Source organism: Lasiodiplodia theobromae, assembly GCF_012971845.1.
Source record: "Lasiodiplodia theobromae strain AM2As chromosome Unknown scaffold_17, whole genome shotgun sequence".
Lineage (NCBI taxonomy): Eukaryota > Fungi > Ascomycota > Dothideomycetes > Botryosphaeriales > Botryosphaeriaceae > Lasiodiplodia > Lasiodiplodia theobromae.
This window is the reverse complement of record NW_023336377.1, coordinates 649,793-675,074: the sequence shown is the minus strand read 5'-3', so window position 1 is coordinate 675,074 and position 25,282 is coordinate 649,793. Positions and strand designations below refer to the sequence as shown.

Here is a 25,282-nt window from a genome sequence, read left to right as displayed (position 1 = left end):
TCCACGTTATTTTCAAGCAAGGTCCAGCAATCATGACCATCAGCATGTTGTTTGTTTTCGATAAATTTGTAAAAGTCGTTGCCGTAGGGAGTCCACCTGCAAGCTTGTTGATCTCTACAACCGGTTGAAAAATGACTGGGTTTCCTCTTAGGGAAACGGGATTGAGTATGGGTGCCAAGCTGCCTAATGGGTAGTTCAACTAAAAATAATATTAAGGAATTGGGCTTGGCTATGATCTCTGGAAGAGCTATTAACGAAGTCGGGAATGGATCGAACGATACCATGGTACGGACGTAAGCCTCTCGATGATCATGGCGCTCCTCAGATTGACCAATAGATGCAGGCAAGAAGCGAGAAACTATAATATCTGGAAGGTGTTGGAAATGCCGCGGTGTTGCAGGTATTTAATGGCGCAAACGATGCTATGACGCCGAGGCACAGGGTTCCTAGCGGGGAATGTGGAAGCTATCTATCTCTCTGCCTTCCGCCGCCCTCTCCACTCAACCGCAACAAACAACTCCTCACAACGCAAAAATGGCCGACACGCGCAAGACTGTCTTGATCACCGGGTATGTCTCCTATCTGTATTCCGCGCCAGAATCCCCGCTGACCTTTCGTGCGCACAGCTGCTCGTCCGGCATCGGTCACAGCCTTGCCAGAGAATTCCACTCCAAAGGTTCTTCCTCCCCATGAGCCCACCGCTGCAGCCCTCGCGCTCCTCGGCTGATTCAATCGCCCTCCTTCTCTCCGCACAGGCCTGCGTGTCTTCGCTTCCGCCCGTCGCACCGAAGCCATCGCCGACCTTGCCGAGCTGGGCATTGAAACCGTCGCCCTCGAAGTCGACAAGCCCGAGAGCATACAGCAGGTGCGCCGCGAGATTGAGGAGCTCACCAATGGAAAACTCGACTTCCTGGTCAACAATGCCGGCCGTAACTACACGGTGCCGGCGCTCGACATTGAGATGGACGAGGTGCAGCAGACGTTCGAGGTCAACGTGTTTTCGGTCATGCGCATGTGCAAGGAGTTTGCGCCGCTGTTGATCGAGGCCAAGGGCACCATTGTGCAGATTGGCAGTTTGGCTGGCGTTATGTGAGTGTCCGACGAGGATGTGCGAGGTTTACATGTGCTGACTGTACGCAGGCCCTATGTCTTCGGAAGTACGTCTAGAGCCCGCTCTACAAGTAGAGCCAGTAGCTAACAGCTGACCAGGCGTCTACAACGCGTCCAAGGCCGCCCTCCATCAGTACAGCAACACTCTCCGCGTTGAGCTCTCTCCCTTCGGCGTGCGCGTCGTGACGATCGTTACCGGCGGTATCAAATCCAACATTGCCCGGACCGACCGCCAGCTTCCCGAGGACTCGTACTACATCCCTCTTAACGAGGAATATCAGAGGCGCTTGAAGCACAGCCAGGAAGGTGCTATGCCCAGCGATGACTACGCGAAGAGCGTCGTTTCCAAGGTCCTGAAGTCCTCTCCACCGAAGTGGGTGTGGGAGGGCAACAAGTCCTGGGTGGTGTGGTTCCTCAGCAACTTCCTCCCCAAGGGCGTCATGGTGAGCCTAGTCCAATACTTTATCCCAAAGTTGTTGCTAATAGGTGCTCGAAGGATGCTGTCTTCTTCCGCATGTTCAACCTGTGGAAGCTCATTGGAACAGCAAGGTCGAAGAAGACTGCGTAGGGCAGTTTCGCGACCTTTTTATTTTCCTTTGTCATCCAAAGTTTTGCGTGCTGTACAATATCCCTCTGTATCGCATGTCGCATTGCTCAACCGGTAAGGAGTTGGGGTTTGAAGCGGTACACACCGTTGCATCGAGTACTCCCTGAACAGATATAGGTGAAGTATAGGTTGGTCATACAGTATTTACTTTTTGCTGCTGCCTAGTAATCGGTCGTACCAAGTGGCAATTTCAGCATCATGTTGAAAGTCCTTGTATGGCTCACCTACGACTTTGCCACCGCTGTCGAACGTAACACCTTCAGCTGCCAGGAGCCGCTTCTTCTCAGCCGCATGTTTGCCTTGTTCTCCCCAGTCACCGTTGAATCCACCAATCCGTCCGTCATGTGCCAGGACCCGATGGCAGGGCACAGTGGGCGCAAAGGGATTGTTGCGCATGGCGTTGCCTATGGCTCGTGCGCTGCATTTGTGGTGGTGGGCGGTAATGTACGAACTCATGGCCCCGTAGGTGCTGTATCGGCCTCTGGGAATGTAGGTCAAGAGAACGAGAGCAAAGCGCCGGAATGCGGTGAGGTCTTTTAATGCCGCAATTGTATTCCTGGCCTGGAGAATCTCTGGCGGTGGGGAAGTGGTCCTGGGTGTTTCCATCTTTGGACTGTCGCTGAAGAAATGACTCCGGATATCCCCAGTGCTCGGTCCCTTCTTCTGCTTCTTCGCAACGTTCAGAGTCGTATCTCGGTCCGGTTCGGCATGCTTCCTCTTCGGACCACTCTTGCCTCTCAGCTCGAGACTTCGCTGGTTCAGCTTGTTGAGATCGGCTTCGCCGTTGGCTATTTTCCGCCCCAGGTCTAAAGCTGCCTGGAGCTGTTGCCTTGACATATGCTTAGTAGCTGGGGCGCGGACGCGCTCCATCCAGGGTCTGTCCTCGCCTACTGCATTGTCAAGAATGATACGAGCGAAGCAGTGATCCAACACGACGGGCCACTTGGGCTGGGAGTCGCCGCGAGTTTTCGCCAGACGTGGCAGCTCGTCCTTGTAAAAAGCAGACCATTTCTCCTGGAGCTGAGTCAGGTCGTGGGTGGCCATTAGTCGAGTCGCAGGATGCGGTGTGGAGGTGCAGTGTGACGCGCGTGTTTCGGGCTGCAGCTGGCGGCGCGATGGATGACGCGCTGCACCCTTGGTGCTGACTCGCGGGAGCTCTTCCCCACTTCGCGCGGCTCTCCGAGATCTCCCACCGCTATTGCTTCCGTGATCCGCGCGGAGCCTTCTCCTGGCTATGCTCTTCTTGGCCAAGCCAAGAACCTCACATGCTATGGCCATGACACTTGTAGCGCCTATAGCTAACTGCATGTAAGCGACGATCTGCCTGCTATCAGTTTGCAGCCTGCCCGAACAGGCTACTGGACAAATGAGCACGAGGATAATCGGTGTGATGGTTCTTGCCTTTGCAGGTAGGTGCAGCTACGGCTCCTTCTCGCGTGCGGCAGCCTCGCGCCTTCCCGCAGCTCGAGGACAGCCATCAGAGTGACACAGCATGACCGTTGGTCGCCAGGGATGGCCATCATGGTGAAACTTCGCAAAGCAGGCCCTCGTCAAACGTCTGCCCAGGACTGGCTATAAACAGCATCCCCGACGTTTGTCGACCGTGGAGGGCCCGACGCATCGAATCGGCAGCTTGCATTCACCGCGCCTTTCACCGGTTGCAGAAGCATTGTTCCCTGCAGCTTCCGCCACACATATAAACTTAAGCGTCTTGGCTTCTCCCTACAATTTTTTGATCCACAATCCTCCTCCTCTTCCTTCGGCCAAAATGGGTGACCTCAGCCTCCCAGCTCCGACGGTTTCGACCGCCCATGCTCGCTCTACCTACGACTCATGGGCGAGGATAAAGGAGCACCTCAACCAGTCCAACGTGGTTGTCGACGGAGAGTCACTTGAGATTCCCGGCCTCGTTGCTGTCGCCAGACATGGCTCGAAACCCGTCATCGACAAGTCACCACAACTGGTGTCGAGGATCGACGAAAGCGTCAAGATGCTCCAGCGCCACCTTGACAGGGGTGACCTAGTATACGGTGAGTCTACCTTCGCGCCAGTACATGCTTATACTGACATCATCTCCAGGTGTGAATACTGGATACGGCGGCAGCGCTGATACTCGCACTAACGATGTCGTCTCTCTTCAAAGCGCTCTCATTCAGCACCAGCAAAGCGGCATCCTCTCCAGCAACGACACTGGACGGCCATTCCTCGGCCAGCAACAGAGCGCTCTTCACCATGTCGATGACTACGGCGCTTTGTCCATGCCCACTTCCTGGGTGAAGGGCTTGATGCTTCAGCGCGTGAATAGCATTGTGCGTGGTCACTCGGCTGTCTCCCTTGCTGTCATCGACGCTATCATGGCCCTCCTGGAACACGACATCACTCCCGTCATCCCTTTGCGCGGAAGTATCTCCGCCTCCGGAGACCTACAACCGCTTTCGTATGTTGCCGGTGCTATCCAGGGCAACCCGGACATCTTCGTGCGCGTCGGAACCCCCTCTCAGATCATGCCTGCCAGTGTTGCGTTGCAGTCTCGCAACCTGCAACCGGTAGTCCTTGGTGCTAAGGAAGGACTTGGATTGCTGAACGGTACATCCGCCTCAAGTTCTGCAGCATCCATTGCAATCTACGAGGCCAATCACCTGGCTCTTCTTACGCAAACTCTCACTGCCATGGCTGTGGAGGCTCTCAACGGAACTGCCGAATCCTTCAGTCCTTTTATTGCAAGGGTCCGGCCACACAGAGGTCAGATAGAGGTGGCCTCGAACATCTACGGATTCCTCCAAGGTTCTCGTCTGTCTTCCGGTCTTGATGGAGAGAAGGATATGCACATGGCCGGTTTGTGCCAGGATCGGTATCCACTTCGCACTTCCTCCCAGTGGATTGGCCCGCAACTCGAAGACCTTCTTCTCGCCACCGAACAGATATCAGTCGAACTAAACTCAACTACCGATAATCCATTGATTGACGTCAATACTGACCTTGTTCATCACGGCGGAAATTTCCAAGCAGCATCCATAACCTCTGCCATGGAGAAAACCCGCACCGCCATTCAGATGTTTGGCAAGCTGCTCTTTGCCCAAGGAACAGAGCTTCTCAACTCCGGCCTAAGCAAAGGCCTACCTCCTAACCTCTCAGCGGATGACCCAAGTCTGAGTTTCACTTGCAAAGGAATCGACATCAACCTCGCCGCCTACATGTCCGAGCTGGCGTACCTTGCCAACCCGGTCAGCAGCCACGTACAGAGCGCCGAAATCCACAACCAGGCCGTGAACTCGCTCGCCCTCATCTCCTCCCGCTACACGCTCCAAAGCATCGAGGTCCTCAGCCAAATGTGCGCAGCATACCTCTACGCCCTCTGCCAAGCCCTCGACCTGCGCGTCCTGCAGTCAAAGTTCCTCGCGGAGGCTTACGCATCATTCAACGCCACCCTCATCAAGACGCTCAACGACGCCGAACCCAGCCAGGAGAGCTTCGCCGACCCCAAGGCCGTCCAGGAAGAGGTCTGGGCCGCGCTGAAGGCTAAGTGGAACTCGTCGACGAACGAGGACCTCGCGCCTCGTGCCGCCAGCGCCGCCCGCGCTGCTGCCATGGCGTTCTTGTACCGCGTCCCTAACTCTTCCGCTAAGGCTCACGCTTTCGAGAACTCCTTGAAGGAAATTTTGGAGTCGACGTATGCGGGCTTGCGTGCCCGCATGTTTGAAGAACATGTCGACCTCACGCCGCCGTATCTCGGCCAGGCGTCGAGGAAGGTTTATCGGTTCGTCCGTGTGGAACTCGGTGTGCCGTTCCATAGGGGCTTGATGGATTGTCCGGAGTATGGGGTGCGGAATGGGGAGGTGGGAGGGGATGGGAGGCAGAGGAAGACGGTGGGCAACTGGATTAGTATCATCTATGAGGCGCTGAGAGCGGGGTTGCTACATAAGCCGATTATGGAGGCGCTGGTGGAGAATGGTGTTTGAGGGGGGGTTGAGTGATGGACTTTATGGGGAGTCAGTGGGGTGGAGGTGTTGAGGCTGGAAAGAGGGCGGGAGGTAGGGATGTTGCTTAATGGCTGATATGAGTATGAGTAGATGTTTTGGGAAAGGTGGGTGTATGGATGGCTGAGGTAGCGGAGGAAAGTAGACTTGATTGTAGATAGAGGGTTCATGATTACGAGGTTTGCCTGAGGATGCTTGAGAAAGAGAGTTCTATTGTCTTGTGCTTTTACTTGTCGTGAGAGCCGCAAGGCTGGCCTGGGGGGTTAGCATGACGTCATACGGTTTCAACGTTCTCAGCCTTGCTAGGATCTCTCGTAGCTTGCGGAAATAAAAGATTGTGTATAGATTGTGGACAGAGGTTAACTACTGAAAATGCGTGTCTTTGGCTGCATGCATTTCTGATGCTATGTATGGCGGGAAGAGCCTGCGCGGCTGTTTCACCGGGTAACACCGTTGCCGCGATCCTGATAGCAACCGAGGCCTGTCGACCATGAGGCTCTTTGTTGGGCAGCAATGAAATATTATGCAGACGCCATCGCGCTAAAAGCGGACGGGTGCATGAGGTAGTTTCGCACCACAATGAGTGGAAGCGAGATCCTGGCAGCTTGGGAAAAAAGGTCATGATCTCGGGAGGAAGCTTACAGCGCGTAACCTACACTTACCGACAGTCATTGTGCTCCACAGAAGAAAGAATCAACCAATAGAATCCAGCATGTGAGTGGCTGGTTGACCTACGAGTTTGACGCAAGGCGAAAAACGGCGCTACGCGACGAGCAGCGATAGGCCGGCGAAAGCTGCGCCTAGACCAAGCCATTCGGCAGCTGGCGGATTCTGGTTCCGTACTTAAGACGTTCTCCTCTGCTCTATGCTGCCACGCAATAATTTTCCGAGTCTTGTCATTTTGCATGATTGGTGTATACGCCTCACGTCCCTACTTTACAGGGAATGATTGCGTCGCAGCATGGATCAAAGGAGAACATCTCGCATAATCCTGTGCTGTTGTTGGATCTAACACCCCGTTCTCTTCTGTTCTGTGCTGCCACGCAATCATCTTCCGTATCTCATCATTTCTTTCCAAAATATATCATTTAGTTATCGATAAGAACCCGATCAGAATAGGAAATACTTGCACCGAATCATATTCTTCCGCGGGCTTGGACGAAGTAGTCCAACAAGAAAGAAAAAAAAATGCCTGCTTATGCTAAATTGAAGAAAGGTGCGATCACCAGAAGTATGAGTGGCATATTTTAACAATCTCCTCTTCCCTTATTTTTCCATGCTACCAGATTTGGCACCCTCTGGGTTTCCTTTAGCGCAAGTGAAACGATCAAATATTTTGTCTTGACCTCCACCCACGATACTTCCTACCTCTTTCCCACCGTCGAAACTTCCGATGTCTCCTTCCATACACTGGTGTCCGTTCTGCGGGGTGAAGTTGTATAAGAGCAAGGGAAACCTCAACAACCACATCGAGCAACATCATGAACCCCAGAAGCACTACCACTGCAACGAATGTAACGGATCATGGACCACGGCACTGGGTTACTCTCGCCATACCAAAAAAGTCGGCTGCTCAGGCTGCCACCTCGAGACAAGACACCACGAATCCAAGAAGAGCCTTTACGCCTGTGGCGTGTGCGCTAGAGCCTTTGACGACTTCGGTCTTCGCCAGGACCACCTCTTCACTCACCAACAGAGTGGGGTGGGAAAGGCATCGTGGGACATGAACAATGTCATGCTCGGCTTGCTCTCCCACTCCTCAATCGTCGGACCATGGAATGCTGCGGTTCAGAGGAAGTCCAACAACTACCCCAGTCCTCAATGGCAACCCCGCTGGGACTGGAGCAATCCGCAAGCGGGCGAAGCTCTCGCAGCACTTGAGCACATGCGTTTCGACAATCGGGGGGACCTCGACCGAATCCTAGACAATGTCATGTCGGCGTTGACCTCCGCGAGTGAGCAACAGCTCCATGGAACCGGCTACGACGCGTTGCTGAATATCGACACGGAAATGGACTTCGGGGCCCTTTCGGAAGAAGATTTCGTAAATTACTTGCGTCAGCTTGAGAGCAACCTATAGTATGCCCTCAAATTGTTGACCTTGGTCATGTAGAACTGCTTACCTTTATTGTAAGTTGGTTTGATTTGGCAGACACGTTGATGAGTACGAAACGTGGTTAACGAGCGCTGGAAAGAAGGGTTGGATGGTGTTCAGACTAGCTCTATATCGAATCTAGCGGATCTGTTCGGTGTATGTTTTCTCACAAAAGATGTAATGAGCAATGAATTGATCCCTTATCCCCCGCCATTGGCAATGAGTAATTTTCTTGAAATTGACTTAATCTCTTTCCCCCCGCAATCGCAGACTTCCATGCACCGAAACACGCCAGGAATTCATCGCACTGATTAAACAAGCCATCCGAAATACTACACGTCATTTTCTTAGGATTTAGCAAATGGAACAAAAATTTTAATGCCCTGTGAGTTCTGGAACCAATTATCAAGCCTGGACCTGCACACTACTCACAGTCGTCCTGCCCAAGCCTTCTTTTCCGTAGAAGTCCATGGGGTACACGTCCTCGCCGACGTCTTCCTGCCCTGCCTTCTCCATCCATTTCCCTTCTCGGACACCCAGCGCTACCAACGCCTCGTACGGGCTCAGCAGTGGCCGGGGGAATGCATAACCCCAATCGATGCTCAATCTCGGGCAGGCAATCTGGACCCATGCCTCCACGCCACCGTCTTCCACGTTCGCGCTGTCTTCGTCAACCCCTGCTTTCTTCTTTTCCTCTTTAGTGGCGCTCATGAGCTGGAGTTTGCCCGGGAAAATCTCGCTCAGCAGGATCTTCATGCACGGGATGCCCTTCTGCTTGAGGTGGTTCTCAATCAGCGTGAGGGTGTGCGGGTTTCCCTGGCGGCCCAAGGCACCGAGGATGAGACCCCACTTCCGTGCCTTTCTTGCAGTCTCGATCGCTGACGCGCGGATTGAGTACATCTCAGTGTGTGCGTAGGTCTCGTGAGTCAAGCGACGGCTATATGGGTCGTATCGGTATGAAGGTAGGTGTGGGTTATGGATCTGAGCGGATTCAAGGTGGAAGCGACCGTCTCCGAGGTACAGCAGGCAGTCGGCTTCGATTGGTGCGTCCTTGGAAGCCTTTCCAGTAGCTGAGACTGCCAGAGATTCGGACTTCTGCTTAGGAGTAGAAAAGCGCGGAGATGTACAGCCCAGGATTTCGCCTTTGGATAGCGGCATTATTTGGGGTACAATGATATTGTAACCTTCTCTCCGCAGCTGTGGCGCAAGGCCGTGGATCGTTGCGTTGAACTGAATTGTGCCTACCATGGCAATGGTTTGTCCCGGCTTGAAATTCCGGACAATCGTGTCGGCGAGATGCTGCGTATCGATCCCAATGCTGACGAACACATACAGTGTTGCGATCTTGGTGACCGCAACGGGTATCAAACAACTATGTGCGTAGTGAACCAGCAGATCACAGCCCAAAGCTCGAGCAGTAAAATCGTCAATACAGCAAGCGCCGTATGTGACGTCACCCATTATTGTTGTGGTTATACCGGGGCAGAATTGCGTGAGAATGTCGGATATTGTTGTCGCGAAGAGCAAAAGGCCCTCGGGGAGCTGGAGTGCCACAGACTTGTGGCCATTCTGGCGGATACGGTGGATGGTCTTGTGGATTTCGAAGTTGTAGTTTGAGGGAAGAAGCGAGATAGCGGCATTGATGTCCGGATCTTCAAGGATAGAGGCAGGAATGTTATTCAGCGCGCGTGCTGTTCTCCGGGGTTGCGCAACTGCAAACGACTGTTAGCACATGTCCACAACGAAGCCTCCGACCGCCAAAGCTGTGCCCCAAGCCTCTGCGCGCCGCTGACTGTATTCCCTTGGGTCGCGCAGGCCTGTAGGCACCCAAATAATCATATCACCATCGTACCTTGTATTGCGCCGCTATCCTCGATATTTGCGTTTGGGTCGGCCTTCGCTTTCGCAGCAGCAGCACTCTCTGCCGCCCTACGGCCGACGAATCTCTTCTTCGGCTGCTTGGGAGCAATGTTGGGCTCGCCGCTCAACTCCTCCTCAGGAGTTGGCCCCAAGTTTGTGGCAGCCCGATCCTCTTCCATGTCGATAGCGGGGTCGTGAATTTTTCGGCGGCGGCGCGATGGAAGATGTGGGGTGAAATTCACCCAAAAAGTTGGTCGACTGGAAGATGCTTCGGTGCAATCAGTCGATGCGTGCGGTGGGCGAGTCGTATCAACAGGCGTAGAGGGAGTGGATTGGGGTTGTTGCAGGCCGAATATTTTGTTCAGACGAGGCGCTGGGCAGTCGGGCGATCAGGCGGCGGAAAGCGAGTCAAAGCAACGGCAATTAGTTTCAGCCTTATCGGCTTAGGCCCGGCTTAACGTTACCCCACACGATGTCATTCCACACTCCCTGACTAGAGCTTCTAACAGCTTCCGTCCGATTTTCATACCTCAGTACTCCCACAATGTCATTCATCGCGCGAAGAACCTGCCGGAGGCTTGCCCGTCCCACGTTCCCAACCTTTACGCGCCGTTGTCTCTCGGCCCCGACATCAGATCATGTCCGTCTCGTCGAGGTCGGCCCGCGCGATGGTCTCCAGAACGAGAAGACGAGCATCCCCGTCAACACCAAGATAGATTTCGTCAATCGTCTGGCCACAACTGGCTTGAAGGTGATAGAAGCTGGCAGCTTTGTCAGTCCGAAATGGACACCTCAAGTGAGCCAACCGTCCACTCCTAACTTCCCCGCTCGTCGGCTAACCATCCTCCACGCAGATGGCCAATTCCTCCGAGATACTCGAGCACATCCTCAAAACTCCCCCCAAATCGACCGAGCCTATAATCTACCAGTTTCTCATGCCCAATGAGAAAGGCCTCGACAACTTCCTCAATGTCTACAACGCCCACGTCGCTGCCGCCACCGACAAAGGCCCCGCACTAAACACCTCGTCACAAGACCCCAACGCCATGCCCTCCGCGGCCTCTGGCGCCGCCGCCATGTCCCCGACCCCGGAGATCGAAGTCTCCATCTTCACCGCCGCGACCGAGACGTTCACGCGCAAAAACACCAACTGCAGCATCGCCGAATCCCTGCAGCGCTTCGAGCCGCTCATGGCGCGCGCCCGCGACAACAAGCTGCGCGTGCGCGCCTACATCTCGGTCGCGCTGGGCTGCCCGTACGAAGGGCCGAACGTGAACCCGCACGCGGTGGCGGACCTGGCCGTGTCGCTGCTCGAGCTGGGCGCCGACATCATCTCCGTCGCCGACACGACGGGCATGGGCACCGCGCCCCGCACCCGCGAGCTGCTGCGCACCCTGCAGGCCGCCGGCGTCGAGCGCCAGGACCTCGCCCTGCACTTCCACGACACGTACGGCCAGGCCCTCGTCAATACGGTTGTCGGCCTCGAGCACGGCGTGCGCGAGTTCGATGCTGCCGTTGCGGGGCTCGGTGGCTGCCCGTACAGCCCTGGCGCCACCGGCAACGTCGCGACTGAGGATCTCGTGCACCTGTTTGAGAGTTTGGGCCTGCGGACCGGCGTGGATATTCAGAAGTTGGCGGAGGTGGGCAAGTGGATTTCAGGGGAGATTGGGAGGACCAATGAGAGCAGGGCAGGTAAGGCGACCCTGGCGAGGATCGCTAGGGAGAAAGGGGAGGGGTGTTGAGAGATGTTGAGAGCCTCTCCTGAAAGGGTGAGAGTGGAGTTATCTGGGTGGGGGGTCTTTGAAGATCTATATTGATTTAGCATAGCATACATTGCGCGGCACAGAGCCTGAAAAATTCGAAATCATCGTTTTTTATCTCTCTTAAAAGTGATGTGTTAAGAGCAATGTGCAACGGGTATTTGGATATATATCATCCACGTTATTTGCCATCTACCCGGCCGACTGACCCGAGACGAAATACCACTAAAGCAATGGTATCTTTCCCGTACTCCGTGCTTGAGAAAACAATGTAAAGAAAACGAGCGCGGGCAAGAAGCCCGTCTGTCATGAGCTCGCCTGGAGAATGCCCAGCGAACGTCAAGGGGCGTCTACGCCAGAAACCAATGATGAAACAATACCGTACAAGACGTGTCGTCCTCGAGTCGATCGTACAATGACAGAAAGGAAAAGTAGACTTTTCTTCCTCAACAAAACTCCTACATCCAGACCTAGTTTGCATATCTTCAAGCCGCCACCTTCGGCGGCTCGTCGTGACGTTCCGGCTCGTACGTTGTCTCACCCAATATCGAGGGACCGGAGGGCGGTGCGGGGACGGTGGGTTGCTGCGGCTTGTTCGCGGCGGCTTGTAACCTCTGGTCCAACACCTTCAGCGCCAGCGCTCTCCTCCTCTCGGCCTCTTCCCTGCGGCCTCCTCTCGCTCCTCTGCCCGGGTTCATGAGACTCGGCAGACCGCCCTCGGCGCGCGCCATCGCCTGCTCGTTGCCCGCATCAATGGCCTCGTGCGAGAAGGGCGTGCAGATCCTAATCGCCACTAGCGCGTTGTAAACCTGATCCGCGAACAAGCCAACCGGGGTCTGCAGCGGCTCGGGGAAGAAGTGGGCGAAGGAGAAGGTGTCGGACGCGTCGCCGCGGACAAAGGCGTCCTCGCCGGTGGAGGTGGAGGCGAGCGAGGGGGACATGCGGAAGAAGCGCAGGTAGATCCACGCCGTGAAGAAGCCAAACCACGACAGGAAGGTGGCGGTCTCGGTGCCGAAGAGGACGCCGGAGAGGGTATTGGCGATGAGGAAGATGATCGGGAAGTGTTTGACGCGCATGCGGATCGCGCCCCTAGCGATGGAGACGGTGTGCTCCGGGACCAGTTGCTTGAAAGAAACGAGGAAGCCGGCTTGGATCGCGATGCCACCGGAGATCGTTGCCGTCCTGTGGAAACGTTAGTAAACTGCTTGTGTTGGGCGGACTGAAAGCCGAGACGTACATAGCTTCCTCGTTCTTGGAAACGGCATAGCCAATGACGTAAAGGAGATAAGTCAATATGTTGGGTATCATGGAAACGAAGAGAACGAATTTGGCAAACTCGGCGGAGCTCCAGGCACGCTCCAGATAGCGGCCGCCGTAGAAGATGGTGAGGCCGGTGATCAACAGGCCGAAAATGTTCTCCTCCACAACGGTTGCAATCAGAAAGACCCATGGGTATACAATAGCTGTTGAGGGAATGATGGCCAGGTATGGGGCGCCATCTCCAGCGCTAACAAGCGGCTTGCCCACGCCCTGCACCCAGTCGCTGTAGCCCGGCCGCAGGATCCAATTGAGCAGGGTAAAGATGAACAGACAGACCAGCAGGCCGCGGGTGAGGGGTGGGACGTTGATGCGCATGGCGGAGGCGCTGGAGAGGGACACGGGGAGCTTGGAAAGCTTTTGGGAGGTCCCTGGATTGCGGGGCGCCTGGGAGAGATGCGGCGCGGGGATGCAGCGGCGGGTTGGCTGAGCAGGTTCGGCGGGGGCGCCTCGACGGGCGCGCGCAGAGGGAGCGGAGCGTGGTGGTGGTGTGGTGTCGGCCGGGAGTTTGGCGATCTGGAGGCTGGGCTGGTCCCTTGTGAGACGACGTGGTGCGCAGGGCCTGGGGCTGTGGCCCTCTTGCACAGACGGCTCGCGCCGATCATCCATCCCCAGGGCAGCCGGAGCCTGCGCGCCAAGCAAAGCAGCAACGGGTCCATCCAGCGCCGCACCCAGCCCGACGAGCCTCTCTCCACTCCACACCGCAGACCCATTCCCAGACAGGTCGCTTCACCCACCCAAGATCCAGGAACCCACCCCCGGGAGCCCGCTGCGCGCGCGCGACATCATGCGCCATGACCGAGCACCTCTCCTCCAACGTCGTCAACTACCTGGTCTGGAGGTATCTGCAAGAGGCTGGTACGTCACTGTTCCCGGATGCACGCGTTTTCTCCCCAAACACAAGCCCCCGCCAAACCATGTCGTGTCTGGATGCACCTCTGCCTGCGCACCCTGCTCGCGCGTCGAAGCCGAGCTCGGCTGCTCCGCCGCCACCGCGCGCCGACCTCCGCATCCGTGAAAGCCTTGCCCACCCGTCCATTCTAATTTTCAAAAGGATACGCCAAAGCAGCGCTGGCGCTGGCGCATGATTGGAACGATGAGCCCGAGACGCTGCCCTTCGCCGACAAGGTCCAGACGCACACGCTGCTGCGCATGCTCCAAGATGGCCTGTGGCTCGATGATATGCGCGCCGCTGCCTCCAATGTACGTGCCCGCCGCTCCCCTATCGAGAATGCATCGTGCTAAGACTGCCAGGGTACCGAGGAACGCCGCTACCAGTTTGGCCGCGATCACGGCCGTCCCTTTGCCCGTTACAACGGCGACGCGCGCCGCCGGAAAACCCTGTCGAGCCGACGCGTGCGGAAGGAAGAAGTCAATGGAACCGCCGCTGATGGAGACGCCCCCGCCCGGAAGAAGAAGAAAGGCAGCAATGAGGCGCAGGCGCGTGTGAATGGCGATATGGAGATCGAAACTAATGGCGCTCCCGCCGAGTCGGAAGCCATTGTTTCGGATGCTGATTCGGTTATCGAGGAAGAAGTGGCGCCCTTGGTCACCACCCTGAGTCTCGGCGAAAGCGGCGGGCTGCAGACTGAGAAGATCACAGATCTAGGGCCTCAGACCACCTTTTTACGAATTGACGAGCCAGGAGCCACTGTAGTCCACACCGAGTGGAGTCCCACGGAGCCTCAGCTCCTCCTAACGGCTGGCGAATCCCTGTTACGCATCTACCACATCCCCAATTCATCACAAACCCAGCCAGACGCCCCGACAGAACCCGTATCACGAGACCTGGACATCGGTCTGAATCACCCAACCGTTACCGCTGTCGCCTGGACCTTGCCTGGCGAGGCACTCATTGGCACGCTGGAAGATATGACCGCAGACAGCGGCGAGAAGATGACCAAAGGAAAGCTTTACCATCTAAGCGAAGGCGGACTGCAGACACGCTTGGTCACGGCTGTGCTTGGCAGTGTGTTTGCTCTGCGCTACAACGCGCCAGCGAACCTCCTCCTGAGCGTGTGCAGCACAGATGTCAACTCGCGCATCTGTGTGTGGAAGGAGATAAAGCAGGAGCCTCTCTACAGCGCACAGACCGACCATCCCGTTTTCGCAGCCGAATGGATGAACGACTCGACATTTGTCGTGGCCGGTTACGGAATCCTTGAGGTCTACGAAATTACCGCTGAAAACAAGCTGGTAGTCCAAAAATCCTTCACAACAAGCACGCGCTGGGAGAACCTCCGCTACGATCCCGTCTGCAACATTATAGCCTGCAGCAGCGCTTCCGACGAAACTCATCCAAAACTCGGTCTCATTCTCCCCGGAGACACGGAAATACGCACGCACGAGTTCGCACCGGGAGAAGATATCACCGGCCTTGAATTCCAACCGATTACCAATCCCGCCTCGCATAACGCCGACTCGCATCGCCTGCTCGCAACATCCTCAGACTCTGGCTTCTGGACGGTTCAATTTTGGAATGCGAAGAAGCCATTTGAGAACGTGCAAAGATTTTCGAGCGGTTCAGTCATCGAAATTGCCTTCTCACCAGATGGCTATCTTCTGGCCGCTGCTGGAACCGACACGGTGACCTTCTGGGATCCAGAAGTCGGGATAGCAAAGGCCAAGTGGAAACCGGCAGACAACGACGAACAAAAATGGGACACCACTTTGCCAGATGCACGGGATACGGAGCTGGAGCATCTCCTGAGATGGGATGCAGACGGAAAAAAGTTGGCGTACAAATTGGGGAACCAGGTATGTCTCTTCCCGGCTGTCGAAGTTCGACACTAACAGCGAGTTGCAGGTTGCGATTATCAATTTCTGGTCGATGAATTCCACGGCGCAGAAAGTGTAATAATACGAGGAGACCGCAATTATGCATTCAAGATTCACCATGAGAGAGACATTTTGGGCGCACTGTTTTGGCGGCGTTTCTTTGCGTACGACTGGATTGGCAAAGGGTCAAATGTTCATGAATTTCTTGGCTGGACAGAGAAGGGTGGACAAGAGACGGAGCGTGGAGTTGACAGGGTAGGAAAACATGTACACCTGTTGCGCTGGATCAGTCAACGGCGGCTTGAACCCAATGCATTAGTTCCGAGCCCCGCGAGCCCGGTTCCGTCGTTCGGTCCCGGCAGCCAGTTACATGCGACGTTGACGCCAGTGTTGGACCTGGTGAGATGGATTCCTGACCCAATCACCGAGGGCTGGTACCTCTCCACTCCTGCAGCCAGTTACCTCGGATTTGTGTACAGCATACGGCCATTCAGCCAATTGGGAACTTGACGAGATGCGCCTGACGTCTGTGGCGAGTCATTGGTGGGTTCGGAATTGGAGCCGCTCCAGAACCGGCCGGTACTTCCGACAAGGGCCTGTCGGCAATCCGTCGAGTTCTTATGGCCGGTTTCGCTTTGTCTGTTCCGGGTCCGTCTGGTCACCACTTTAAAAAGTCAGCCAATAACGGGAGCGATCCTTCAGTCCGACCATCCAGACTACGACCGTTTCGGCAATTTTGTAAGGAGCAGTGCCGAGCACAGAGCAACCCCGCAACGCCTCTTTGTGGGGAAGAAGCTTGAGGGGCACAACGCTTGTCTATACCGCTCATTCTGAAGGTGTGGAGCAAACATGTTACATATCCTCCGCAAATCATGCCATTATTATCCACTCCAACTGCTTACTGGCTGCTCGATCGCCGGCAGCGCCTCTACCCCTCATTTGGCCAATGGACTGGGATGAGCCTTGGACAGCAGGCCATTGCCGGTGGTCCCTACCGGTGTCCCCAACACAAGGAGTCTAGTACCGTTGGACCCATGTGTGGCTTATTCACGCGGGTGAATGGTGTGCGGGATTGAACCGCGCGTGTTGCTTTTATGTTGTTGATGTACCCCCCCTCTTTCCACTCCACTGCTCTCTGAAAGCCATTTGTGTGATATATTAGTCTGTCTTCTTGCCGAGCGCCTTTGATTTGCTCGCTCTAGCTTTGCTTTCGCTGTCACTCTCCATACCCGTCCTTGCTCGAGCGCCATGTCCGCCGTACCCTCGCTCCCCGAGTCACTGTCAGCGAGGAGCAACACCACCCCACCTGACGATGCCCTCCTCCACCGCATCGACTCCGCCAACAATGCCACCAACGGCGTGACCAGCCATCCTCCTCACAAACCCACCACCACGACCACCGCCGCCAAGACATCTTCTTCCCCTCCCACCACCTCCACCTTCACCCTCCACCAAGCGCCCGTCGAGAACCAGCGCCCGCTCCGTGTCATCGTCGTCGGCGCCGGCTACTCAGGCGTATACCTAGGCATCCGCATCCCCGAGCGACTGCGCAACGTATCGCTACGCATCTACGAGAAAAACGCCGGCATCGGCGGCACGTGGTGGGAGAACCGCTACCCGGGCTGCGCGTGCGACATCCCGTCGCACTCGTACCAGTACTCTTTCGCGCCGAACACGCAGTGGAGCAGCCTGTACGCGCCTGCCGCCGAGATACAGCGGTACATTGAGCGCACGGCGCGCGAGTACGGGGCGGATCGGTTTATTAAGCTGGGGCATGAGGTGAAGGAGTGTAGGTTTGATCGGGGGAGGGGCGTGTGGAGGGTGGAGGTGAGGGAGGGGGCGACGGGGAGGGTGTTTGTGGATGAGGCGGAGGTGCTTGTGAGTGCGAGGGGGAATCTGAATACGATGGCGTGGCCGGAGATTGAGGGGTTGGGGAGCTTTGGGGGGGAGGTGATGCATTCGGCGAAGTGGAATGAGAAGTGAGTAGTGGGCGGGTGGATTGATGCTGCTGAAGTGGTGATCTGGGTTGCTGACAGTGGACTAGGTACGACTTCACGAACAAGCGCGTGGGCGTCATTGGTGCTGGCAGCAGTGCTATCCAAATAATACCGAGCCTGCAGAGGCTCCCTGGGACGCAGCTCTCGTGCTTCATCCGGAGCAGGACTTGGATATCCCCACCATTTGGTCAAGAGATGTGGGACAAGCTTGGCCTTACCAGCTTCATAAGTAGAGTGGCCCCCTTCCTTCATCCACCACCATGCGTGTCAGACTAACACCGTCCAGTCCCCGACGAGCTCAAAGCCAAATTCCAATCCGACCCCTCGCACTACCACCAATTCCGCCTCGCCGTCGAAGAAGACGCCAACTCCATCCACGCCGTCACCATGCGCGGCACATCCATGAACCTCGGCGCCAAGAAGGCTTTCGAGGACAACATGCGCCAGCGCCTCGCCGCCCGCCCGGACATCTTCGCCTCCTTGCTGCCGTCCTTCTCCCCGGGTTGCCGCCGCTTGACGCCTGGCCCGGGCTTCCTCGAAGCCCTGACCCAGCCCAATGTTGAATTTGTGAATGAGAGTATCGCGGCGATCGAGCCTCGTGGCGTCCGCACGAAGGATGGCGAGCTGCACGAGATCGACGCCCTCGTCTGCGCCACGGGCTTCCACGTGTCGGCGCCGCCGCCGTTTCCTGTCATCATCGAAGAAGGAACTAGTGGTGGTGGTGGCGCTGTCAGAAGCAACAACGGCGCCGCCGATGGCGTAGACCCAGCCGCCAAGCCCACCACCACCACCACCACCACCACCAGCGGGACCCGGACTCTCCACTCCCACTGGCAGCACCGCGCAACATCCTACCTCAGCCTCGCGACCGACGGCTTCCCCAACCTCTTCATGATGCTGGGGCCCAACAGCGCCATCGGCTCGGGCAGCCTGACGATGATGATCGAGAGCACGGGCGACTACATCGTCAAGTGCGTGCGCAAGATCCAGCGCGACAACATCCGCAGCATGGCCGTCTCCGCGCGCCGCGTGCGCGACTTCACGCAGTACGTCGACGCGTACTTCGAGGGGACGGTCTTCGTCGAGGAGTGCAGGAGCTGGTATCGGAGTGAGGAGGGGAAGATCACGGGGCTGTGGCCGGGGAGTACGAATCATTGTATTGAGGCGTTGAGGAGTCCGCGGTGGGAGGATTGGGAGTACGAGTATGTGGGGGAGGGGGAGGAGGGGGAAGAGGTTAATCGGATGGCGTGGTTGGGGGATGGGTGGAGCCAGAAGCAGAGGGATGGGGTGGATTTGGCGTTTTATTTGTATCCAGAGTTCTTGGATAAGCCGGTGCCGGGGAGGCCGGAGGAGAAGGAGGTGTATAAGGTGAGGCCGTTCTCGTACTGAGAGGCTGTGTGTGCTTGGAGCTTAGATGGGGCATGGGAACGCTGTGAAGATAACGAGTCGAGGATACCACATGACATTTTTTTTTCTTCTTATTCTCACTGCATACTGTGGAGGAATCCGGGGGAGAAGATTGTGCTGCTGCTGGACTTCGCAGACATGTGTCCCCCTCATCAGATGACATCGGATCGGAACTCAATTTTTTTTTTTAGCAAATTCCCACAACCATCTACGCTTCCCCTTCCCACTTTACTTCTGAATCGCGCACTTGTTCCACACCCCCGTCAACGTCATGCCCACCAACTTCTTTATCCTCGAAGGCTTCGCAAACTCCCGCATCTTCGCCTTCGCCTCCGGCTTCTCCACATGCGAAACCTCGATCTTGCGCTCCTCCCCCTCCTTCTCTTCGAAGAAGATGCTGGACTGCGCCCTCTTGCCAGCCTTGTAAAACTTCCCGACCTGCGCCTGCCCGAGCGTCGGCACCGAGTCGAACGGACTACTTGCCGCCGGGAAGTGGTCACGCTCCTCCTCGTCGTCGTCGCTGTCGGTCATGTCCGGGAAGCTGCTGTGGAAGCGGCCGAACGGGTCCGAGTTGGTCATTAGGCGGGAGATGTCGTTCAAGACGTCGTTCTTCAAGTACTCCGGTTCCGATTCCTTTGCAATTTCTCTGCGCTCCTGCGTTCTTGGGGGTACTGAGTGGTTGCGGAAAGTGCGTTCTGTAGTGTTGGAGGGGTTCTTGGTACGATCCGTCTGGCGGGTCGAGGCCTTTCTTGTTGGAAGCGGTTCGCGCTTTTCGGTTGAGATGTCTTCCACGTTCTTCGCTGGCGGGCTTGGAGAGATGGTGGCTGGAGGGTGGATGGCGAGAGGAGACCTCTGGGTGGCCTTTTTGCTGCTTCGGCGCTTGGGGATTGGTATGCCATAAGAAACCGGGGCTTGGTGTGCCTGCGGGGGCTTCTGGGGCGCCTTGGTAGACGAATTCTGTGACTTCTTCTCCTGGGGACGTCCTTTTTGATCCTGCGAGATCTTGCGCAATGGTTGCTCTTGTTGGTTCCGAGACGATGCTGGCGAAGATTTTTGCGGCGGCTTTTGAGATTTCTTCAATGAAAGCTTCCGCTGCAAAGAGCTTGCAGGAGGCTTTGCGGGGACTTTGATCTCAGCATTTTCCTTTCCATTGGGAGCCATCTTTTGCTGGTTTTCAGCATCTTGGCTCTTGTTGGGGTCGAGGTAAATCCACACTCTCGAGGCGCGACTGGACGGAGGGAGGTAGATGTCGCTTTCCTTCGGTGCCGACGGAGCTTCACGCGACAGCCTCCTCTCACGAGCACCCCCATTAAGACAGACCTTGATGACAGAGCAATTCCTGCTGTCGTCCAGGACACCTTTGCGAATCTCCTTGGACACGTTGGGGTGGCCGACCGGTCTTTCGTCGATCCAGAAGCGGATGATCTCGGGGCGGTACTCCAGCACGAACATGAGCTCGTCAGGATCTTTGCCGGCGTCGGCAGGTCGGGTGGCGGCATTGGACGGAGACGGAGCGATGTTGGTCATGTAAATGAGCTCGGCGGAGCCGTCGAGCGGGCCCGGTGGCCGCATCTCGCTGCGGAAGGACGGGTGGACCTGCACGACGGCGTTGACTTTATTGTTGCGGTTGGATGGTGGTCGTTGGTCAGGGTTGCGCGGCGCGTCCATAAGTGGCAGGTTCTTGACGAGGGTCCATGTTTGGTGGTGGTTTCTGCGCAGACTCGGGTTCAAGGGTCGCGCCTTCTGTTTTTGTTGCTGCTGCTGTTGCTGCGGCACGGGTGCTCGTGCGGGCATGTCTGAGACATAGCTGAACTGCAAATTGGGATTCCGATCAGCCGGTGTGTTTCGTGATAATACGAATGCGGGTGTGTGTGCGGATTTTGTTAAGTGATGTCGGGCGGCGGAGCGGGCGCGGGTATTTTTGTGGGGCGGGTACACCGGGGGCACAAAGGGAAAAGGCAAGGACAGCAGATTACGGGCTTGTCATGGTTCAGCAGCTGAATTTTTGTGACAATGTGTTGAGACATGTTGGACGGGAGCACAAGGTCGGCTGGGTTGGTTGTGCGGAAGAAGCGCAAATAGAGGGCGTGGGCGACAGATAAGCATCTCCTCCAGACGGTTACACACTCGTCGCACACGTCCTGCAGGGGCGCTAGGCGCAATAAAAACGCCCCATATAATTATGATGCAATTTAAGATGGCACGCAGGCCCATTCTACGGTGTTCAGAATGTCTTGCTTCAGCCACGTGAGGCGCCACCCCTGTCCACCTGACGTGCATCGCCTACCCGATCTAGTAGGTGCCACCACAGCTGTCACCCTCCATGCGTCCAACTCTACATAATTCTAATAGGACGGATGCGCAGAAGTACTGTTTCGGTAATAATCAAACATTCAGCCAATGCTTCCATTTCGGTCGAAGAATACATGAAAAAAAAAAGTGGTAAACGCGCGCGCCAGTGCTTTCGTCAGTATTGACTGCAAGTCCACTTATTCCGCTGAGCACTCAAAAATTAAAATTCGGCGTGATCATGTGCAAGGGGATATTGAGCAAACTGATTGCCATTTTAGTTTGTTTTGAAAGGTTTGCTGTGTGGAATGTCTATTGTCCTCTAAGCGAACGAGGCCATAAGCAATATAGAAACGAAGGAAAAGGGACCACCAATAACTACAAGAAAGTAGGACGTAAATGAGAGAAGGGGATACAGGTCTTCATCCACCCACTGACTCTAGATATTCGTGTAGTACTGGCACTTGAAGCTGCTGGTCTTATCATTGAACCCCATCGACCCCAAATTTTGCACCGGCCCCCGGATCTGCCGCGACTCCCCAGAGCAGAACCCGTTCTTGTACAGCCAGCAGTATGCCCCAGATACCCAAACAGACGACGCCTTGTCGTTCATCCAAGAGGACAGGTTATAGCACGACTGGTCGGCTCGGACGCGCTGGTTCATGCACACCCCGCGCAGATTCGAGTCGGTGCAGAGTTTGAATTCACGCCAGACGTTAGAGCTGACTCCGACTCCGCGGGCCGAGATGGGAGAGGAACTGTTTGTAACATCGAGTGGTGGCGAGACGGAAGGGACTTCAACGGCCAAAGTAAGGGCGGAGGAGTCGGTGGTGGTAGGCAGAGCGGCAGAGTAGCCGGCTGTGAGGACAAGGAGTGCGATGGTGGTAAGCTGCATTTTTGATGGATGATAGCGGTGATATGTTGTTCTGTACTTTTTCTAGCCCAAAGGAGTGTAAAAGAGGCGTTGTGTCTGGTGTGGGCATGCTGTTCGATAAATATTTGTAGAAGTGGCTGTGGCGTGGCCTGGACAGTTTATAGAGTGTCAATAGGCTGTCAACAGGCGTATGCCGCGCCGCGTAAAGTTTCTTGATGTTGGCGGTTTATTGAAAGTCGAGTGAAAGATTGATCGCGGGACCCTTCCGCCATCGTGCGAACAAGCTTTCGTTGTTACGTGGTTTTGAGGAATAGACAAAGCGCATCAATGAGAGACGGGTGGCAAATTTGGAGGCGCTTTCCCGGTTGTCAATAGAGGGTCAAAGCGCTTTGTACCCGGTCAGGTTCTTCCTCGGGCTCCCATTGGCATTTTCGCCACTGGGAGACTCAACGAAAAACCACAGGTGAGGCACTTCAGCGAAGGTGAACGCGATGACACCCGTCGCGTCGGCTAGCGGCAGTGCAATACTAGCGACACTGTGGTCAGTGACATAAGCGGAGCTCAGCGGCCACTGACCGGGTTCCAAAAACTAGTTTAATCAATAGAAAAGCCCTCGTAGGGACGTTCTAGAGATTAAACTAAAAAGAACAGCTACTACACTTGATCTAAGCCAAAAGGCAAAGAGAGCTGAGGAGAAAGGGAAGTGAGCTTGGGCGCGGGAATGAGGGGTTTAAGTAGGTGCGGGTAGACGGTGATCGGAATCATTGCAGCCGGTCAAGGTGGGCGTGCTGGCTGGGAAACGGGTGGAAATCGCAGATTGTTGGGACCCAACAGTTTGGCAGAAGGCGCCAGCAAAAAAAAGAATGTTCTGGTGTCTCTGAATTCCAGTCTGTTCCGGAGCCTTACCGCAACGTTGACTAAGCCCAAACAACCACAAACCAACACTACACTCATATCCTCCGGCCCATCTGGCCAGATCAGAAAATCCCACAAGCTTTTCCAGTTGTCAATGCAAGTTACGTCCGGAAGGCAGCCGATGAAACCCTCTTTCCAAAGCCATTTGCTCCATGCACCGTTCATCTCACAGTTCACGTTCAAGTGTGCTACCAGTTCCCACAGGGAACTCTCGCATTTAAAAGTCTGTAGTAATATTCCATTAAATATGTGCATATGAGATATACAGATATGTGTATGTAAAATATACAAAGGAAATCTACCAAAAAAAAGGAAAAGTCCTAAAGAATGAAAACCCCCCGACGACCATGCCCAGCACAGCCGCCATGACCCCCTCTCTAATGCATTATCAGGGCTCCGACCTCCTCCACAACTCCTTCCCCATCTTCCCCACCACCACCCTCACCGCCCCCTTCCTCCTCAGCGTCTGCCCATCCTCCTCCTCCTCCTTCCCCTCCCCCTCCTTACGACACCCCACATTCAACTCATCAAACGACAGCGGCCGAAACTGCTCCAACCACTGCTGCGGACTCCTCACCGTCGTCCCCGCCGACGCAGGCGCATCAACCCACGCCAACCTCACCTCATCCCCACCAACCCCAGTGTCTCCGCTGCCGACGTCGTCGGGACCCCACGCCCCGCTGACGCGGCTGGCCACCGGCCGGAAGTCCCTGTGGCCCAGCGGCCGCCGCGGGATGGTGATGACGCTGCCGTCGCTGCTGCGGTTGCCAATACCATTACCACTACGACTACTAGCGCCGCTGGCGGTGCTGTACCTGCCGCTGCTGATGCGGCTGCTGGCGCTGGCGACGGTGGTGGGGGTAGCGGGGGTGGAGTCTTGATCGGTGGGACGGTGGTGGTCCTCCTCGCCGAGGAGGCCGAGGGAGACGGCCATGTCGTAGGGTGTGGGGGGCAGGGGCCCGTTTAGGCGCCTCAGGCGGGTGGAATTGGAGGTCCAGGTTTGTGGGCGGTTCTTGGACTGTTCGCGGAGACGGGGGTTGCTGCGTTTGTGGCGGAGGAGAAGAGCGGGGTGGTCGGTGCGAGGGCGGGTGGTGTCCTTGACGGAAGGGTGGGTGATGGTGATGGTGGGGAGGGAGGGGGCTGAAGAGCGGGAGGGCGGTTGCTCGCTGTCGTCATCTGCTGCAGTTGTGATGGGAGGGATTTCGCCCTCCAGCATGGCCTGCGCGATGCGGACCGCTTCTGGGATCGTCGGCTCTTCTGGCTCCTTGACCTCCTCCTCCTCCTCCTCCTCCTCCTCGGGCTTCTCGTCGATGGAGGAGGGAGAAAGCGGCTGTGTGCCGGGGCGGAGTGCGTTTGGAATACGGCGCCGGCGTTGGGCGGCGTAGCCCATGAGCAGGACGCTGTCCAGCTCGCTGTTCTGCATCTGTGCAGGTCCAACGGTGCGGGCCGAGCGGGTGCTGCTCACGGGACTGCTGTCTCCGCCGATGACTTGGACGTCGCGCTGTTGGAAGCGGGCGTACGGCACGTAAGTGGCGGTCTCTATGTGGGCGCTATCAGTGCTGTCACGGGTCAGCAGCGATGTTGTGGTGTCAAGGCCTGTCACTGACATCCTCGGGTCCCAGGGAATGTAATTATTCATCGAGTCCGGCTCGCTGATGGGGGAAATATCGGCTGCGTTATCGACTGTTCTCGAATTAATCTTGCGAATGGCCAGGGGAGCGGGCCGCTCAGCCTCTGGAACCTCCTCCGCCAACGGCTTGGAGGCCAAGCTTGCACTCTCCCGAGAACGGCGGCCTGACACGAATGAGCGAACCTGCGCCCACCCGGACGGCTCTTTCGAGAAACTGTCCATGACCTTGTGGTCAAGGTTTCTATTCTCTTCTATGCTCGACTGGACGTATTCAGCGAGTGCCCGAGCCTTGCCTGTCGGTGCCATTCTTTTTTCCGGGGCTAAGCTTGTCGATCGCGTGGAGTAGAAAAGAACACTTAAGGTAAAAAGAAACCGCCTGGGTTAGAAGAGAAGGAGAGACACTTGAACGCGCTTGTTAGTTCGAGTACTACGCGCGCACCAACATGATCATATAGGTTGGGCTCTCGGGGATTGTTCAAATTCACAACCGCATTGTTCTCTCCACCGCGTGAACAATGCGCCGACCGTCAAATGTTAGTTTTGCATTGTATCTATACAACGACCATGAACGTCATTGTCTTTACATTGTTCACGAACGTAGGAAGCGCACGAGTCCAGTTTCCATCGTAGGTGGGACGAAAATTCATCATTATGTGTAGAAGTCGA

At 56.0% G+C, this 25,282-nt stretch overlaps 12 protein-coding genes across 12 annotated transcripts; 6 read left to right on the top strand and 6 right to left on the bottom strand.

The window, feature by feature from the left end:
* Positions 1 to 534: 534 nt before the first annotated feature.
* LTHEOB_6128 (Short chain dehydrogenase reductase) lies at positions 535 to 1,678 on the top strand (the record flags this gene model as incomplete). The annotated part of the gene is made up of 6 exons (XM_035515350.1): positions 535 to 569; positions 627 to 676; positions 756 to 1,089; positions 1,141 to 1,157; positions 1,210 to 1,553; positions 1,607 to 1,678. 6 exons carry the CDS (start codon positions 535 to 537, stop codon positions 1,676 to 1,678), a joined length of 852 nt encoding a protein of 283 aa, XP_035373259.1.
* Positions 1,679 to 1,861: 183 nt separating this feature from the next.
* Positions 1,862 to 2,761, bottom strand: LTHEOB_6127 (Methylated-DNA; the record flags this gene model as incomplete). The annotated part of the gene is made up of 1 exon (XM_035515349.1): positions 1,862 to 2,761. One exon carries the CDS (start codon positions 2,759 to 2,761, stop codon positions 1,862 to 1,864), a length of 900 nt encoding a protein of 299 aa, XP_035373258.1.
* A 724-nt stretch (positions 2,762 to 3,485) lies between these two features.
* On the top strand, positions 3,486 to 5,676 carry LTHEOB_6126 (Phenylalanine ammonia-lyase protein; the record flags this gene model as incomplete). Its single annotated transcript, XM_035515348.1, has 2 exons — positions 3,486 to 3,747; positions 3,797 to 5,676. 2 exons carry the CDS (start codon positions 3,486 to 3,488, stop codon positions 5,674 to 5,676), a joined length of 2,142 nt encoding a protein of 713 aa, XP_035373257.1.
* A 1,411-nt stretch (positions 5,677 to 7,087) lies between these two features.
* Positions 7,088 to 7,774, top strand: LTHEOB_6125 (uncharacterized protein; the record flags this gene model as incomplete). Its single annotated transcript, XM_035515347.1, has 1 exon — positions 7,088 to 7,774. The coding sequence occupies one exon, from the start codon at positions 7,088 to 7,090 to the stop codon at positions 7,772 to 7,774; it is 687 nt and encodes a 228-aa protein (XP_035373256.1).
* A 420-nt stretch (positions 7,775 to 8,194) lies between these two features.
* Positions 8,195 to 9,828, bottom strand: LTHEOB_6124 (Diphthamide synthesis DPH1/DHP2; the record flags this gene model as incomplete). The annotated part of the gene is made up of 2 exons (XM_035515346.1): positions 8,195 to 9,501; positions 9,642 to 9,828. The coding sequence occupies 2 exons, from the start codon at positions 9,826 to 9,828 to the stop codon at positions 8,195 to 8,197; spliced, it is 1,494 nt and encodes a 497-aa protein (XP_035373255.1).
* A 365-nt stretch (positions 9,829 to 10,193) lies between these two features.
* On the top strand, positions 10,194 to 11,391 carry LTHEOB_6123 (Hydroxymethylglutaryl- lyase; the record flags this gene model as incomplete). Its single annotated transcript, XM_035515345.1, has 2 exons — positions 10,194 to 10,445; positions 10,504 to 11,391. 2 exons carry the CDS (start codon positions 10,194 to 10,196, stop codon positions 11,389 to 11,391), a joined length of 1,140 nt encoding a protein of 379 aa, XP_035373254.1.
* Positions 11,392 to 11,894: 503 nt separating this feature from the next.
* On the bottom strand, positions 11,895 to 13,044 carry LTHEOB_6122 (Rhomboid family protein; the record flags this gene model as incomplete). Its single annotated transcript, XM_035515344.1, has 2 exons — positions 11,895 to 12,591; positions 12,647 to 13,044. 2 exons carry the CDS (start codon positions 13,042 to 13,044, stop codon positions 11,895 to 11,897), a joined length of 1,095 nt encoding a protein of 364 aa, XP_035373253.1.
* A 476-nt stretch (positions 13,045 to 13,520) lies between these two features.
* Positions 13,521 to 15,583, top strand: LTHEOB_6121 (WD repeat containing protein; the record flags this gene model as incomplete). Its single annotated transcript, XM_035515343.1, has 4 exons — positions 13,521 to 13,584; positions 13,781 to 13,929; positions 13,981 to 15,483; positions 15,533 to 15,583. The coding sequence occupies 4 exons, from the start codon at positions 13,521 to 13,523 to the stop codon at positions 15,581 to 15,583; spliced, it is 1,767 nt and encodes a 588-aa protein (XP_035373252.1).
* Positions 15,584 to 16,752: 1,169 nt separating this feature from the next.
* LTHEOB_6120 (Flavin-binding monooxygenase) lies at positions 16,753 to 18,890 on the top strand (the record flags this gene model as incomplete). Its single annotated transcript, XM_035515342.1, has 3 exons — positions 16,753 to 17,483; positions 17,549 to 17,730; positions 17,788 to 18,890. 3 exons carry the CDS (start codon positions 16,753 to 16,755, stop codon positions 18,888 to 18,890), a joined length of 2,016 nt encoding a protein of 671 aa, XP_035373251.1.
* A 246-nt stretch (positions 18,891 to 19,136) lies between these two features.
* LTHEOB_6119 (Transmembrane protein) lies at positions 19,137 to 20,702 on the bottom strand (the record flags this gene model as incomplete). Its single annotated transcript, XM_035515340.1, has 1 exon — positions 19,137 to 20,702. The coding sequence occupies one exon, from the start codon at positions 20,700 to 20,702 to the stop codon at positions 19,137 to 19,139; it is 1,566 nt and encodes a 521-aa protein (XP_035373250.1).
* Positions 20,703 to 21,636: 934 nt separating this feature from the next.
* LTHEOB_6118 (Beta/gamma crystallin) lies at positions 21,637 to 22,092 on the bottom strand (the record flags this gene model as incomplete). Its single annotated transcript, XM_035515339.1, has 1 exon — positions 21,637 to 22,092. One exon carries the CDS (start codon positions 22,090 to 22,092, stop codon positions 21,637 to 21,639), a length of 456 nt encoding a protein of 151 aa, XP_035373249.1.
* A 1,282-nt stretch (positions 22,093 to 23,374) lies between these two features.
* LTHEOB_6117 (uncharacterized protein) lies at positions 23,375 to 24,922 on the bottom strand (the record flags this gene model as incomplete). Its single annotated transcript, XM_035515338.1, has 2 exons — positions 23,375 to 24,545; positions 24,594 to 24,922. The coding sequence occupies 2 exons, from the start codon at positions 24,920 to 24,922 to the stop codon at positions 23,375 to 23,377; spliced, it is 1,500 nt and encodes a 499-aa protein (XP_035373248.1).
* Positions 24,923 to 25,282: the final 360 nt, after the last annotated feature.